General features: G+C 36.3%; 1 protein-coding gene across 1 annotated transcript; it reads left to right on the forward strand.

Moving 5' to 3' along the window:
* On the forward strand, window positions 406-17065 carry LOC109710320 (cyclin-dependent kinase 17-like). The gene is made up of 7 exons (XM_020232834.1): window positions 406-1769; window positions 3935-5216; window positions 5695-5974; window positions 13005-13112; window positions 13226-13504; window positions 15743-15886; window positions 16224-17065. The coding sequence occupies exons 1-7, from the start codon at window positions 902-904 to the stop codon at window positions 16410-16412; spliced, it is 3150 nt and encodes a 1049-aa protein (XP_020088423.1). The 5' UTR covers window positions 406-901; the 3' UTR covers window positions 16413-17065.

Here is an 18763-nt window from a genome sequence, read left to right on the forward strand (position 1 = left end):
GATGGGGGGAACAACATGAAGGCGGTGAATGTTTACCGCCTTTATAGGATTTTTAAATCCTTATGAAAGCGGTGAACAATTTACCGCTTTCACTTGAAAGCGATAAATGGTTCACCGCTTTTATCTTCTCCCGCCAGCTCACTGCCCACGTGACAGTTTTGAACCTATTTTCGTAAATAAAAGTTTGAGAGCCTGTATTGGAGGAGACTTGTTGGATAAAAATCCCGTCTTAAACCCCTACAAGGCCGGCCCATTACCAATACCAAGCCCACGAACAATTGACATAGAAATCATCGAGCTAAAAATATAATATAATATATAAAATATATGTATATTATTATTATTATTATTATTATTATTATTATATGTCTTAAGTACGAGATACGCTTTTGATCAACTCCCCTCCTCTCTCTCTCTCCCCCCTACGTTTATTCCACAGCAATGCTCCGTCGCAAACCAAAACAAAATCAAAACGAAGCCCACGCCCAAATCTGAAATCTCCAAGCGCAAAGCTTCTTCCCCCATTTCGTCCCCCAAAATCTCCTCCACCGCAGCCTCCGTCGCCGCCCCCTCGCCGGAACCCTAGCTCCCTCCGATCCGTAAGTAGTAGCCTCTCGTCCTCTCGTCCTCTCGTCCTCTCTCTCTCTCTCCCTCTCGATCTCCTCTCGTTCATGTCGCTCCTCTCCTCCCCCCCTCGCTCTCGGATAGCGAGCTAGGGCTTCGCTCGAACCCTCCTGGATTCGCCCTTCCATTAGGGCTTGTCGGCGAGGATCGGGTTAGGGTTTGCGCGCCGGTGGAATGAGAGGTCATGGAGCAAGAAGAGGAGCGGTTTTGATCGGTTCGTAGCTGGCGCAAAGGACTCCTCTTTGTATCGGGATTTGGGTGGTTTGTGGTGAATAGTATGGGGGATTCGGCTGATCTGGTGCTGGAGTTCTTGAGGAAGAACCGGTTCACGAAGGCCGAAGCCGCGCTTCGAGTCGAGCTGGACAGCCGCAGCGATTTGAATGGGGTTCTCGAGAAGCAGAATCCGGAAGCTGGGGAAGAGATTGGGGTAGCTAGTAGGGTTACTCATCATGGTACAAGCACGATGAGTGGTGGTGAGCTCTCGAATGAGTTCATTGTGAAGGAGATTTCAGAAACTAAGAAGGGTTTCGGTACGAATCGAGTTCAGCAAGAGAGTAGTTCCGGAGATCTTTACCCTCTAAATTTGCCTTCAAATTTGGGCAAGGACAATGGGAGCATCGAGGAGAAGTTTACGGAGCTATTGTTGTCTGAGGAACCAAAACATCGCCGTAATGGGAGGGGTAAAGTTAAAGGTGAGCTTGTGTTAGACATTAATCAGAACTCTGGTTTTACGGCTAACAATTCAGAGAAGGGTTGTTCAGTGAAGACGGTTTTCCCGTTTCCTGATGTAAGTGCGAGCGCCTCATCAAGTGACGATCAAGTCCTTGGTCATGGCGATGATAGAAATGATGTGAAGAAGAAAGAAGAGTTTAACGATATTAGGGAAGAGAGAAGCGAGCACCTAAATATTGCACAGAGTAATAATTTGCGGAGCTTTGATTTACCGCTCATCGGTGAGAGACAAAGGGAAGACCTTCCGAGGCTGCCGCCTGTGCGAATTAAGTCTGAAGACAAGCTAGTTAATATGCATTGGGAAGACAAGGTTGACCGGGATGGATCTGGAGTGAAGCTCTGTAGTGCGGACAATACCTTTATGATTGGGCCTTTTCTTGATGCTCCGGCTGGGCAAGATATGAGCGCTTCAGGTATGTTGGTAATTTAGCCCTCTGTAACTCTGTTATCCTTCGAGAGTTAAACGTATGCACATACCCTTTACTAGCTCACATTGTGACATAGTCTCTAAACTTTTCACTTAGACATTCAAGTTTCATCCATAACAGTAGAGAAGATTGAAGAATTTGGAGAAGATCGAAGAATTTTACCTTCTAGCTAGTCTCTAAACTTTTCAAGTTTCATCAAGTGACGATCAAGTCCTTTGGGTGCGCTTATTTTCCAGTGAAATCTTGTTAAATGGACAAGAAACTGAATGATAGGGATAATGGATAGATTCTCTTTTATCCTAGAAATGGAATTACTACTCATTGATAACTACCTTTCTTTGATTTGATGCCTTATTAGAAATGCATTCCAAGGAGCTTCTTGATCATGTGATTAATTTTAATTCTTGCCTTTTAAGGTTTTCTTCAGTAATCTTTACTAAGAGTAGCATTTACCACACTCATCATTGTAAAGATACTGACATTCTATTCTTGTATGAAGTTTTGAATTTTGGGAGGTTGCATAAGATTGTGGTTTTAAAGCTGGAAGATTCAATTGTAGGTTGTAACTTCTGATTTATTGTAGAGGCAAGTTAATTCGAGATCAAATTCAAGAAGAGTCTTTTAACTCTTGGTACATGCCTTGCTTTGATAAAAAGAGTGTGTTAACCCTCGGGACATGCCATGCTTTGATAAACACCTGATTATTTATTTGAAATTTTATCTCCAGAAATTACTTCAAATGATGAATTTCCAGAGACCAAGCAGCCAGGTTGTATCACTTTTTATATTTCAGATTATGATAGATTTGAACATCATATTTGTAGCATCTGATAAGAAATGAATTAAGTAAACATCATTTCTTCTAGGAATAATAGAATGTAAACAAAACTGCTTAAAATATCTCTAAAATAGATTTGGCTGTTAGTTGATTGTTGCAAGTTACAGCAACCTATTTCCTTGAGCAAAATGTTTTAAAAGTATACCTTTAATATTTCTCCCTGTTAGGCTGTCTAATTTGTCAAACTCCATTATGTGTCTAAGGTAAACAACTTGCTTCTCGTCTTTCACTTTTTTGCTGCTACTGCAAAAAATGGAAAAGGTTGAGGCAGTCATGAGGCCAGATTTTGCTAATACATTGAGATGTATATGCTTCCAAATTTTTCCTGAAATGGGGTGGTGCTGGTTGGGTCCATATTGAAATGAGCACTGTTTATTTAATTGCTATGTCTTGTAGAAGGAGATAACATAAGATGACTGTTGGGCATAACTTTGGTTGATATAAGGTTGACTAGATAAGAGATAAGAGGGCTGAAGGATGATAAAGTTGAAATCAAAGATTGCTTTGTTTGAAAAACAAAATGATATTTTCCTCTGTGGAGACAGAAATTTCTTGGTCGATTTTCACTTTGGTTTAAATTTTCTTTGGTCATTAAATAGATGATGTAACATAGATACGAAACTGGCTTGAGTGGTCATTTAATGCAAGGCATGTTGCTCAGTTAGTCCCATATAGTAAAAGCAATCTGAACTTGCAAAACTGAATTGCAGTCTGAAGTTGCAAAAGTGAAAATCTATCTTGCCATGCAAAACCCCTGTGGGGAGATGGGATGTATGTTACTTTGTGTTGTTGTTTGACTTCAAGCTCTAGCAGACAATTTAGCTTTTACTTGTTTATTCTTTCCTTTTTTCTTTCTTTCTTTCTTTCTTTCTTCTTTTTTTTTAAAATTTTTTTTGAGAAACCAATTTGGGGTTTATGTTCTTCCTGCTTTTTTTTTCTCTTATAAAGCCAAGTTGGCCTGCACCACTCTAGAACATAGTCCTTGTTGTTATTGAAATATCATCAGACTATCTAACAAGTTACATTATGATATTTAACAAAATCATATGTAATTCAATAATGCTATTTGTCCACTCTGCTACTTTCCGTGGTGTTTGTTTTCTGCATTTTTTAATGTGTAAAATGTTGATAACCTGCTGGATTTGTCATGATTTACATTTTACCTGCTCTGATAATTAAAATTTACATGTAACCCCTTGTTTAGGGGAGTAAAGGGCAAGTCACATATTTTTATGGTGGTGCCTGTGGTTTTAGCCTTAGTCAAATTTCAACTTTGTGTTTAAATCTTAATCTTTTTGATTTGTATCTTTAGGTGGGAAGCGAACAATTGGAACTAGTTGGTTGTCTGTGAGCCAAGGCATTGCTGAGGATACTTCAGATTTAGTATCTGGTTTTGCAACTGTTGGCGATGAATCAATTGACTATCCAAACGAGTACTGGGATTCTGATGAATATGATGATGATGAGGATATCGGATACACACGACAACCCATTGAGGATGAAGCATGGTTTTTGGCTCATGAGATTGACTATCCTAGCGATAATGAGAAGGGAACCGGTCATAGTAGCGGTTTCGAGCAACCAGATCGCCTCCAAACAAAAGATGAAGATGACGATCAATCTTTTGCAGAGGACTCTTACTTGTCAGGTGAACAATATTGTCGGGAAAAGAATATTGAACTAATGGCGTCTTCTGAGGTGCCAATAATAGATGAAAATTGTTTGATAGCTCAATATGATGGGCAACTTATGGACATCGAAGAGCTAACATTAATGCGGGGAGAACCAGTTTGGGAGGGTTTTGTTACACAAAGCGATGAACTAGTTTTGTTAGGAAATGGGAATGTTTTAGATGATTCTGAGCAGGCTCGGGTCAATGGTCCTTTGTTAGGAGGTGATCAACATGATTCAGTTCGGTCAATTGGCGTGGGCATGAATAGTGATGCTGCTGATATCAGCAGTGAGGCATGTGAAAGCTTGGTAGGAGGAGACATAGAATACGTTCATGATAGCAATGTTGGTAAAACTAGTAAGACCAATCTGAATAGTTCGAAGAAAGAAAATGTAAAGGTGACAAAACAGGACCAAGATAACTACATTTTGGCTTCTGAAAAGGGTATTTTTCCAACAGGAACAAGTAGTCTTGATGGTGGGTTTTCTTTCCTACCTCCATTAAGTACTGGAGACATAGCGAATGCGGACTCTGGTAAATCATTATGGTCTGAGGAAGGTAATGTTTTTGTCAGCGATGATGCTGATGAACATGCAAATGGAATGGGTACAGATGATATGCTTGCTGCATGGAGAAGAAAAAGTAGCGATTCTTCCCCTGTAAGGAGTTCAAGAGATGCAAAAACTTCTGATGTTAATAGATCAAGAGACTCAACTGCATCGTCTGCATCGGATTACGCCTTTGCTGAAACAAAGGATATTGAGAAGCTGAGAGATCACAAAATTGATGGTGCACAGGATGATGCTGTGGCAAATTTGGAGGATGAAGAAGTGGCTGCATTGCAGGAACAAGTAAGGCAGATAAAGGCTCAGGTGGAAGAGTTTGAAACCTTCAACCTTAAGATTGTGCATAGGAAAAACAGGTATATTCGGTTCTTATTCCACTTTTTATTTCATGAACGTGATTAATAAGGAATCCACCTATCCATTTTCTTTGTTAAAATAATTGGAGACCCTCCCAATTACATACTTTGGCTGGGGATTCAATTCAATTTGAGGAATTGCGGAATTGCTGCTAAAATTAACAGAATCTGCGAGTCAACTGACTAAAATAGCTTAAACAGAATCATCAAAATGTTGAAGGGGTGTCAGTTAAAAAAAAAGAGAGGAGAAAACAGACTTAAAGTGTCTATCTCCAAATGGCCTATATTTCAGGAGTGTTTGCACATTTTCTACTTTTTCTTTTTGCATGTGGCACTATCCTGGATTGTGTAATTCATGATATATAACTTCTTTTTTCCTCTTTCATATTACATCAAATAGTTAAACGGAGTTTTCTTCTCGTTATACATTTGATTTTTTATTGTTTTCCCTCTGTCGTTTTTGCTGATATTTTACCAGAACTGGCTTTGAAGAAGACAAGAATTTCCATGTTGTTTTGAACTCTGTTATTGCTGGGCGATATCATGTTACCGAGTATCTCGGGTCAGCTGCCTTCAGCAAAGCTATTCAGGCACATGACTTGCACACCGGAATGGATGTATGTGTGAAAATCATAAAGAACAATAAAGATTTTTTTGATCAAAGCCTTGATGAAATCAAGCTTTTGAAATATGTCAACAAGCATGATCCGGCGGACAAGTATCACATTCTGCGCTTGTATGATTACTTCTACTATCGGGTAAAAACTATCAAACTCTTTCATTTCTATTTTGAGTCTTATATTTCATTGAATTTTTTTTTCTGAAAGTTCATTAGTAGTGATTTTGGATTACAGCATGGTTAAGTGAAACGTGCTAAAATAATGGTAGATGTAAAGGAGAATAGAACACCTTTTGTACTACACTAGAGTTGCTCTAGAGCTTGTTTAATTTAGACAGTCCTCTTAAGCTCTTAGCCAGTGTTATAATGGCATCACCTTGAGAACCTTGATTATATCATGGCATTTCATATAATGGAGTGCACAGTCATCTCATTATCCTTGGGTCATATCGTTTTTATTTTTCTTTGATGTTGTCATGGAACTCGAAGATTTCATGATTTGCCTGTTGGACCTGAACTAGTCCAATTTAAATTTCTATGTTTAAGTCACAGTTCTATCATCCAGATCAAAACTTTGAAACAACATCCTTCCTGACATTTTTGACATTTTTGATTAAACTCAGGAATTTGGACAGGTTTAGTGCAAAACCTTTTTTTTTAAGAAAGTTACACACACATACACACACATATTTATATAGATATAGCTTGTTTAATTTAGAGAGTCCTCTTAAGCTCTTAGCCAGTGTTATAATGGCATCACCTTGAGAACCTTGATTATATCATGGCATTTTCATATAATGGAGTGCATAGTGATCTTATTATCCTTAGGTCATATTGTTTTTATTTTTCTTTTTTGTTGTCATGGAACTTGAAGATTTCATGATTTGCCTGTTGTACTTGAAGTAGTCCAATTTAAATTTCTATGTTTATATCACAGTTCTATTATCCAGATCAAAATTTTCAAAACAACATCCTTCCTGATATTCTTGACATTTTTTATTAAACTCGGGAAACTGGATAGTTTTAGTGCAAAGCCTTTTTTTTTTTCTAAAGAAGTTACACACACACACGCGCGCGCACACACACACACACACACACATATATTCTAGCTTGCTTCTCTTGTTAATGGCGAGCTTGCCCATTCTGTTTGCAGACCTAAATTTGTAGTCGATAAATCTGCTTTCAAATTGAAATTTCAGAGTCTACTGGGCAAACTAATATGCTTTAATGTCAGAAAGGTTTGGTTTGAAGCTGGCCAATTTGTAATCTTTTTCTTCAAACTGTGTCCCAGTGACCAAACTTGTACATTAGTAACTAGGTAATTTCTTTAACTTTAGCTTGCAGTAATTAGTGCAGTTCTAGTTACATGTCAAGTACCTAGTCTTGTGTGACTTTTAAGTACCGTGCAATTTATGTGCCTTTTCAACTGCCCAGTCATTTCTCTAGCATTACTTGCGCAAATAAAGCTTCTATCATGTCATATATGAACATGTTTAGTGAAGAATAGGAGTTGGTTCCTTCTGGGACTGTTAAACTATTCAATTCGCAACTTTTCTTTGGATACGAATAGGTATGGCTGCGCTGGTTGTCAATACTGACCGGAATAACCAGGTTGTAGCCTCTTTCATGGATTCAGAAGAAGTTTACAAACTTGTGTATATATATCTCTTGTGTAGCCAGTGGTGTGACAAATTAGCTAGTATAAATGCCCTGGTATGCTTCGAGTTACTTTTGTGTCCAAAACAAGAATGCAATTATGCAACACATCCTTAGCTGGAGATGGGTGATATAGTACGCAGCATCCTAGTTTGCCCTTGCTCATCTCTTAATCCTGTGATAGAACTGTACAGAGAACCACGAATTTTGGTGTGGTAAATGTCTTTATGCCGTAGCTTGACTTTGGTGTGTCAGTCATCTTCCTTATTATTGTCTGTTATCTAACATAACTGGTAATATTAGATGGCAATTGGCAAGCACTGATAGTTGCTTGATGCTCTTTCAACCTATTCGTCTTGTAACTTTTTGTAATTTAGTCTTTCCTCGGCCGTTGCTTGTTTCTTGACTTCTTAGAGTGCTGATGGTCTTCAATGACTGTAGTTTTAATCCAAAACCTGAAAGTGCACTATTTGATTATGGTGCTTAGCAGACAGCAACATGCACAAATAAGCGAGCAACGTCGTTTGGTAGGAGAAAGGTCATTTGGCGACAATACTGGTGGGGAGAGAGAGAGAGAGAGATAGAGAGGGCACTGTGGTACTGCTGTGTAGATTAGGGTTTGATTAATGTTAGCTAGAGCCATTATATAAAATGAATTGATTGTTGTGAGACAAATGGCAATTTGATTGAAGATCATTTTATCAGAAATTTCTAGGTAGGGCTTTATCAAGTATGTTGGGCAAGTCTAAAGAGCTTTTTTGGGAAACCAATGCTAAAAAACCTATCAGACAGGGCGTTATTTCTGCCTGGACTGGATACCAGCCCTATATATATTTAATGGTGCCTATAGACATTGATAGGACTCTAGCTGATGTTTCAGTTAATTATCTTTTTAAGCCATTGCCTTGTACATTAGATAACATAGGAGAAATTCTAAATTTATCTTCTAAGTTTGGAATCTTAAAGCCTACAGATAACATAGGAAAACTTTCTAAGTAATTGTAAGTTTGGCATCTTAATCAGAACGTGAAGATTAATAATGTCACATGCAACTTCTTAAGAATTTTAGGCTGTGGAATATTTTCATGCTGCCTTTTAGTTTTATGCCATTTCTCTATGATCCATTGTTAAGCGAAAAGATCTAGTTCGTTGGGTGTGAAAAAAAAAAAACAAGAGAAATGAGAAAAAGAGGAAAAATAAAGTATACAAATATTTATATGGTTCAACCACTGGCTTATGTTCACAGGCGAAGACGGAGCGTAGACTTTCATAAATAATCCAAGCACAGTACAAAAGATGACTCACAAAAACCCTGCCTTCAAAATACACCCTTGCTCTTTCTCATTTTCAGCCCCAAATCAATGGAATAAAAGATATATTTATATTGGTGCCTAAAATCCAATAAGACTGAATAATCTCAATAAGATTAGGCATATTCCTAGCTTAACTTAATAGGTTGTGAGGAATAGAATAGGGTTGGGAAACCTTGTGGTTCAAGAATTTGAGGCATATCGAGCTATCTCCACCTTGTCTTGAATTCTTCATCTTTTGCCAAAACCCCAATGGTTCCTCGAGTGCTACTGCACAGACAAATTGTCCATGGAATATTGAATTTGGTCATCAAAAGAGGCTTAATGAGCAAATCTGCTTGGTTCTTTAGAGAACCAATCTTCTTCCTCTCCAGTTAACGCCTTGTGCAACCTCATTGCATTAGAACGACTTACATCTAAACTTGTTGAATAGCGAAACTGCTGGAGCAATCACACTTCTTGATCTCAAATTTCATCAACATTTTAAACACCCACTTGAACAATCAGACTCTGATATTAGTTTCTTATGAATTCGCAACTTGCTTTGATACCAAAATTGCTTTGATACCAGTTTGTTACGATAAAAGCGGAAATGATTTAGTTCATCGGGTGCGAATATACAAATGAGAATCGAAAAGAAGAGAAGAAAAATAAAGAATACATATTTACGTGGTTCGATTACTCATCTAAGTCCATGGGCGAAGATGGAGCAGAGACTTTTATTATAAAGTCAAACACAGTACAAAAGATGCCTCTCACAAAAAATAAAATAAAATAGAGAACACTATTTACGTGGTTCGACCACTGGTCTACGTTCATGGGCGAAGATGGAGCAAAGACTTTAATTATAACCCAAATAAGTACAAAAGATGCCTCATAAAAAAACCCTAGCATCCAAAATGCACCTCTACTCCCTATCATCTGCCGCACCAAATCAACGAAATAAAGAATATATTTGTATTAGTGACTATAATTCAATAAGACTAGGAATACTCTTAATAAGATTAGGTATAATCCTAGCTTACAAGTTGAGAGAAATAGAATAGAGTTAGGAATTGTTGCGGTTCAAGAATACGAGACATATCTGACATCCATCAGTAGAAGCAAGAATTGTCTGCTGATAATGCTTTCATTTTTTTCCGCTGCTATTACAGCTATAGAGCTATATATTTCTATTTCTTTTTTACTTGGAACCAATATAATTCTTTATGTCCATTATATTAGTTGACAATTCTATATGTGGCATTTGTTTCTATTAGAAGGTTGTGTATCTTCATTCTTTTTGTCGAATAACTTCTCTCCTCGGATAAATATGCTATGATATTATATTATGGGCTTAGTTTACTAAATGGGAATATCGATAACAATCCCTTTTTGGAAGATGATCTATTATTGTGTTAATTGCACCATTGGTTCCTAAGCTTTTGCTCGAATTTTTGCTTTCCTGATCGTTTAATTTTTTCAATTGAGTCCCCAACATTTATTACTTTAGTCAACTAAGTCCCTGCAGTCAAAAAGCCCAGTAATTCCAATAGAAACTGTAATGTAGGACAGAATATAGGATCCTACAATTTAGAGGGCTCCAAAATATGATTTATAATTTTTTTGAAAGCTTTTGAATTTCTAAAATTTTCTGAATTTTTTGAATATTTTTCAACTTTTAAAAAATTTTCAGAATTAAAAAAAGAAATTATGAAAATCAATAATTAAGAAAAATAGGAAAAAATTCAGAAAAATGAAAAGGGAAGAAAAAAAAAAGAAAAAGTAATCAAGACTCACTCCTGAACCGAACTCGTTTCGGGATTGGACTTACTTTAGGGCGAGTGCATACACGAAAGGAAAAAAAGACATCATTGCCAAAGCATTTGTCTTCATTATAGATTTATAAATTCATATTCATCATCATACAACGAAGTCGTATGCCTTATTAATACTATCCTTAACCTTACTTATACATAACCTACTTAGGATTTTAACTTATCCTAAATAACTAAAATTTTTTTTTATCTAGAGATTAACTGAATAATAAAAATCTAAAAGTAAATACTAACTAAAAGATAAGATCAACTATTGTAATCTGATTTTAAAAAAACATTGAATTCAAGTGATTTAAATAGATCAACCAAATTGGGTCAGGCCAGTTTTGCATCATTCGCTTCTGTAGCACAGGGTTTCATCCTCAAGACTAGCTGGATTGTAAGGTGATAAAAAACAACCAAGTGTGTGGAATAAAGTAATGCGGTCCAACACTTGCATGTTGAACAACTTGTATCATCAAAGTCTCCAACTTGGTGTTGATGTAGGAATGACTAGTAAGTCGATGACGCTTTATAAAGATTGATATTATGGAGAAAAGTGGTTTTGGTGCAATTTGAAGCTCAAGTATGGAGGGCGGATATTGCTGGGGCAGTGAGGGTAAATCGATTTGTAGTCTTATCTCTTCAACGCACTCATCTACCTTGGCTGAATAACTGCGGATGCTCAAATTCTAACTCCGTCACATCTAGAACTTATTTGCAATCGGATGGTGCGAATGGACTGGATCAGAATTGTCATCTCCTGACTTGTGCTATGGGTGGCTTACTTTGTTGAGCAATTAGGGTTTCCAGTTGAACTTTTAGTTGGATCCATCAATACTCATCTCTTATCTTACTCATCATTAAAAATCATTTTCAACAATTTTAGCATCATCTTCAAAATCTTTCAACCTCCTTTTTTTCTTTGTCTGAAAAGTATTTTGTTAAAATCAAGATGAAATATTTGCTTTTGTCTATATCACCATCTCAAATTACCTTAGTATTTCCATTTGAATATCGTTTTTTTTTCCTCCCAAAGTATGACTTCTGATCATACAATCATTCATCAAACTCGACTCTTGTCATCTCACATATTTTTTTCACTGACTTTATATGAATCCTTTTTCTTCTGCTATACTTCCGGAAAACATTTTTTAAGACATTCTTTTGCATCCATGATGTTTTTTTTAACTACTTTTTCTCTATTTTTTTCTCCACACACTTTTCTTTCACCTTTTCTTTCACTCTACTTTTCTTTATTTTACTTTTTCTCACTTTTTTTTTTTATTTTCACCCTGTTTTCTTCCACAAGCCCCAAATTTTTGAGGAAACGGAATTGTCAAATAGCCTAAGCTCTGATGCCAAATCTGATATAGGATGGAATGTAGTACCCTGCACTTTGGAGGACTTCTAAATATGATTTACATTATTTTTGAAAGCTTTGGCATTTCTAAAAATTTTTGAAATATATATATTTTTTTTAAATTTCAGGAATTAAAAAAGAAGAAATTATGAAAAGTATGAAATTAAAGAAACAAGAATAAAATTCAGAAAAATAAAAAAAGAAAGGAAGAAAAGAAAATTAGAAAGAATAATCAGGACTCACTCCTGAACTGTACTCTCTTCTGGACTGAACTCACTCTAGAGCGATGCATTCGTGAAAGAAAATAAAAGACATTATTGCCAAAGCATTTGTCTTCATTATAGATCCATAAATTCGAGTTGAGCTAGTATACTATTAATGGTATATAAATAGTATTTACTATCTAATTTTCTGCTATTGGATTATTACTATACCACCTACCACCACTAAATCCTAGGCATCCGATGGCAAAAAAGTTGGTAGCAAACACTCTCAATAGTATAAATAGCATTTTAGCCCCACTATGTAAATTCATATCATTATCATACAAAGAAGTCTTTTGCCTTATTTATACTATCTATCCCCTTATACATAACCAAGTTAGGATTTAATTTTATCCTAAATAATGAACTAAACAAAACCTTATCTTGAGATTAACTGAATAATAACAATCTGAAATAAATACTACCTAAAAGATAAGATCAACTACTCTAATCTGATTTTTTTTTTCAAAATAAGCAATAAATTCAATCGATTTAAACTGATTGACCAAATCAGGTCGGCCCAGTTTTGCATCAATCTGCCACGTGGCAACCTCTGGCTTATTAAACAGGCTTATTGACAGCATAGACTTTAATTGAAACAAGTGACAAACTTTAGGGACTTGATCGAAACAATTAAAAAGTTTTGCAATTAAAATGAGAAATTGGGTAAAGTTTGGGCATCAACATAGCAGCTCACCCTCTATTATGTACTGTATCAAGTGTTCTATCTCAAGTGAGAAATCTGTTTAACTGTTCAACTAATTTGTGTTTTATTCTTTAGGAACACTTGCTGATAGTTTGTGAGCTTCTCAAGGCAAACTTATATGAATTTCACAAGTTCAATAGAGAATCTGGAGGGGAGGTTTACTTCACCATGCCGAGGTTGCAGGTTGTTTATTTATTTTGTTTCTTTAGGTTGTTTAAATTTCACCACCCCGTTGGCCCGCGTTTTGAACTTTTGTTGTTCAGGTTATTTCACATTTTTGCTAATTTCCTCTACAGTCAATAACTATTCAGTGTCTGGAGGCACTTCAGTTTTTGCACGGCCTTGGTCTTATTCATTGTGATTTGAAGCCTGAAAATATATTGGTGAAAAGCTACAGCAGGTGTGAAGTCAAAGTCATTGACCTTGGGAGTAGCTGCTTTGAGACCGACCATTTATGTTCGTATGTACAGTCACGATCGTACCGCGCACCTGAGGTTATATTGGGTCTTCCTTATGATAAAAAGATTGATATTTGGTCACTCGGATGCATCCTTGCTGAACTTTGTACCGGAAATGTAAGCTCTATTTTCTGTTTGCTATAATGTTTGAGAAATCATTTACCGACATATACGCCCGTGGAAATTTTAAAATTTCTTCAATGCCTTCAAAAACTTAATTTCTTATGTATGTACCCTTGTTCTTTCAAAAATATCCCTGTTTTGGAATCCACTTCCCCTCCATAGATTGGATGATTCCCACATTTGAAGGAAACTGCACTTTCAAGGGTACATATAGAAGTTCAGATTTTATGGGACTATATATGTATATAGTAAATAGGTTACTTTGCAGGTGTATACGTATATATATATATATATATATATATANATATACTTTTATCTCAAGTCTATTTTATCTAATAGCATCATATAGGCCTCAATACCAAACTAAGATTTGTTTTGTAATGATAGGTTAACTTGCAAAGCATCCTCACCCAATGACAGATGACAACTCTTAATTTTTAGAGAAAGTAAAACAACAAAAAATAACAAAAGAGGATACATTTAAATTTTTACCTTTGTAGTCAAATAAATATCTTAGATATACGCAATAACTACATGCAATATTCATCCTTCACTTCTACATCTTATTTTTATAAAACATTTATTTAAATAAATTAAAAAATGATGTCCCATAAAAACTTGGAATTTAGAAGACGAATTTCCAATGTTTATAACTTGGTTATTAATGGGCCATGTGTCTCAGCCTACGTACTTGAACAATAGGCCCAATGTATTTTCTCGAAAAAAAAAAGGCGCAATGTAAATCAATGATCGGGGCCATAAAAGGCCCAGGAAATCTCAGATTGGGCTCATAAAAGGCCCACAATGACCTTGAAGGATCTCCCAACCTTAGCTTTTATTATCACAATTTCACAAATCTAACTTGTGGAGCATTTATCTTTGTTTATTTTTTCTTTTTCTCTTAGTTTTAATTAATCTTTCTTTCAGAAAGCCCAGGCACACCTGTAACTCCAAAATTTACTATTTATTTTTATAAAATGTAAAATATAAAAATAAATGTTAAATAAGTTAGACTACTGGTATTAGATATAAATATTAATTTTATAATATTAAGCATTCACATATAAATTATACATTAAAAAATAAAATAAGATTGATGCAGTTTAAGTTAATTTTATATTTAACGAAAATTAATTGCAAGAATCGCAAACAATGAATTCTCTTCTCATTCACTAACTACTGGGGGATTACGATGCCTACTAAAATTATTTCACTAACTAATGGGAGACTACTATACCTACTAAAAATTTTTGATGTACTTATTGCATTATTTAAATTCTAAAATTAATTTTTATAACTAATTTTTAAAATTAAATTTTAAAATAACTACCCGCAGCATCGCACGGGTCCCATAACTAGTGTTTTTGCTAAATGGCTTCAGTTAATACCACCGCTTGATGCATGCTAGGTCAAAAGTGTGAGCCTCATTACAATAGCCTAGCTCAAGGTTAAGTATATATATAACTGTACTTTATGCAAAGAAAACTTTTGAAAGGTTTCTTTTTTCTTTTTTGCAATTTTTCCTTAACTTAATCACACTATATGTAATCTTATTAGAAACTCCCTTCATCATTTGATAAACAAATTAAAGAATTTAAAAGGAGCTCCTTGTAGATTCTATTTCTTTTCTTTTTCCCCTTTTTAATCCACATAGTTTCCACCTACTCCATTAGTTGGATTGTGACCACCACCACCTACGAGGGAGAGATATAACTAATATTGTGTAGGACGAATAGTAGGTTTCTGGAGCAAAAACATTATATGAGCTTCATCCCTATGATAATGCATGTGAATATGATGATGCAACACTTTGACCACGTGACTCGACCGTTTGGTTGGTGGTCACGTGCTCCGTTCGTTGCACCCACCCGTTGGTAAATCCCTCCGGTCAAAACCCTACTCCTCCCTCACCCACGTAAAAACTATTAAATGCATGCACCTGATTCGTGCACCCATTTACTTAGTACACCATCATAATTAGTCGTAATGCAACTACATATACGTTTTGGAACTATAGTTTTTGGAACAACTTTGATATTTTTCAAAAGATGTTTTTGGACATATATATATATATATATATATATATATATATATATATCTATATATATATATATATATATATATATATATATATATTAGATTCTTTATGACTTTAATTGACTGAATTTATCAGTCTTTTCCTCTCTCTCTCTCTCTCTCTCTCTCTCTCTAATATTATTATTATTTTTTCAGGTTCTTTTCCAGAATGATTCTCCTGCGACACTGCTTGCTCGAGTGATCGGAATTATAGGCCCCATTGAGCAAGGGATGCTCGCAAAGGGACGGGATACATACAAATACTTCACGAAGAACCATATGCTGTACGAAAGGAATCAGGTTAGAATTCTTCGCTCAAAATGTTGTGTTTCCTTTTAGCATTTCTTTCTTTCTCAATGCAATGAGCGTGTGTTGCATTTGATTATTGCAGTGACAAAATGAGTCCCAAATTTTTCTTCAAAAGTGGCTTATATTCTGAATTTGTAAACCCAGAATAGGCTGGCAAAATACGAAAAAAATCATGAGTTCAATGTAAAGAATAACTATTTGACATCAATTCATATACTGTCATCTACATACATCGCCTTCTCCAGTTGAAGTCCAAAATTGCATCTCATTTTGCCATCTTTGTATAATGAGATTCAAATAAGCTATTTAAACAGCTCTCCTTTTTCAGGAAACAAATAGGCTAGAATACTTGATCCCAAAGAAGACGTCCTTGCGGCACCGTCTTCCAATGGCCGATCAAGGGTTCATCGAGTTTGTCACATTTCTTCTCGAGATAAACCCCAAGAAGCGCCCGAGCGCATCAGAAGCACTGAAACATCCGTGGCTCTCCTACCCCTACGAACCAATATCCTCGTGAAGTTACTTCTCTGCGGACCAACTTACCCATTTAATACCTCGATTCCGTTCCAGTGCATACAAAACTGTATTGTTATTCCACCATGGATGAATGGGCTGTCAGATCGACGAAGTCGGTGCTTTGAAGTATTTAAGCAGCAGGGGATTTGCTTCTGAGGGTCTTCTCTGTAATGGGATGGTTGCCGCCACTTTCCTTCCCTTTTGTGGTGTGGCTTTGTTGTCGTAACCTTTAGTTTTTGTTCATTGTATGCCAGATTATCATCTATAACTGGGGGTGGGGTGGTAAAAGGACAATGTATGTCCTGTTGTATATTAATTATCTCATTGTTATTGTTAATGTGGATGCGGGGTTGTAGGGAGCTGCATCGCTGCATCGCCGACCCGCCGCCTGATGCCAAATAGTGCTTCGGGCTACCGCCTTAATGGTTAGTTGTTAAGCAATTTTTCGTTCCTGGATTTTAACCCTTGCTTCAAAGGAAGATCTTTGTGGTTGGCCTCAAATTGTATCTTTGCGGAGTTTTTGCGTTTATAGACGCACATTTATGGGCTAGATAATTTTTGTATCATCTTTCTCTAGCCGTTTTGAAAGCCAGATCTTTGCATTTCTCATTGGATTCTGAGCATTTACTTGTTAGTAGAAGTTTAATTTGTTAATTCATTTTCGTTTTGTTATTACCTGAATGAAAATTTAATTACTCGGCAAAATTTTAATTAGTTTTATTTGAGTTTTACTATGCTGACGTACAATTTCGTGTACACAAAGTTTATGCCATTTGTCCGATTCCAGTAAGTTGCTGTGGGATTCATGCGGATAAGGATGGGCTGTGGGGAGATTGTGTGGATCGGGGTGAACGCTGTGAGTTTCATATCGTTTTAGCTTAATATTTTTATTATTTTTTATTTTTTTATTATTATTTTTGTTTTTCCTAATTCTATGCGCACGTACATTTAAGGAAACGTAGTACTTCGCATTTTATATTTGGATGGGTTTGGATGGGGAATAGATTTTCTCTGGATATTTTAGCACTAATAATTTGCTAGTACTAGTACTAATTTGATTGATCCTTATAAAAATAAGATAAGAAGATACAGAATTTATTTGAACTATGAACCATTTTAAATTAGTCGCCCAGCCTTTTAAAATTTTAATTTTACTATCCAATATTTCAATTTTTTTGATTTGAGTGGCACTTTAACTTAAAATTTGAATATTTTATTTATTTTTACAAATTTACTTAATATATACCTCACGGAGTTTTTGTAACTATAAATTCGGTAAAGTAATTAACTTAAATTTTAAAGTTAAAATAACATCGACCGACTCAAATCAAATAAATTAAAAAATTAGATAATAAAATTTAAAAATTTAAAAAACTAAATAAATAATTCAAAATGATCCACACAGTTTAGATAAGTTTTATATGTTTTTATCTAATTATAAATCTACTAGAAAGAAATCACGCAAGGCTAGCAAATAAGAAAAGAGACTTCAAATCTTTCAAAAAAGTCTCTAATATTTTGATTGTTGCAATATTTGAGCCCTAAAATAGTATTCGGCAATGAAAGCATGCATATTTTTAAAAAATAAATATGGAGAGAGCGCCGCACGAAATTTATTATGTAGGCAGCTATGTTACGTGATCTATATATATCCAGCCAACCACATCATTTTATTAGAGAGAAAATTACAATAAAAATAGTTTTTAAAAATTTATAATAGGATAGATAAATCACGTGAGAGCGATTTGATTTGATTACTCGAAGAATACCACATCAGCAATGCATTGATATAACGATCTTAGGCAGTGACCAGTGAGTGAGTGAATGAATCGTTTTAGAACAAACCAACCAACCAACCAACCAACCAATCTTGAAAAAACAATCGACTATGTACGCAACAGTACTAATTAAGCATCCGATCATCTTAAAGATCACGACAGTTGATCGAGCAATTAAAACGAAGGGATCGAAAAGAGCCATACGAACGATGATCGGATGATCCAGATCTCGCTATAACATTCTCAGGATGATGTATATATCGAACCACTAACAGCTCACGAGGGCGGCACGCGGGGGATCGCGGCCGCCGTCGGGCCCGACCAGCAGGGGCCGACAGCCGGGGCAGCAGGGCCGGCAGCCGCGGGGGGCGGCGGAGCAGCGGGCGATGGCGTCGGCCCGGCAGTCGCAGTCGCAGTCGCCGTCGGCGGCGGCATCGCGGCAGCCGGAGGGCGGGGCGGACGAAGGAGCGGCGCCGCCGGCCGCCGGCGACGATGCGGTGGATGTAGCGGCTGCCGGACGTGGGCGGTGGCGGGCGGCGCGCTGGAGGAGGAGGAGGAGGACGAGGTAGAGGAG

The sequence above is a fragment of the Ananas comosus genome, linkage group 1 (assembly GCF_001540865.1).
Source record: "Ananas comosus cultivar F153 linkage group 1, ASM154086v1, whole genome shotgun sequence".
Classification (NCBI taxonomy): Eukaryota; Viridiplantae; Streptophyta; class Magnoliopsida; order Poales; family Bromeliaceae; genus Ananas; species Ananas comosus.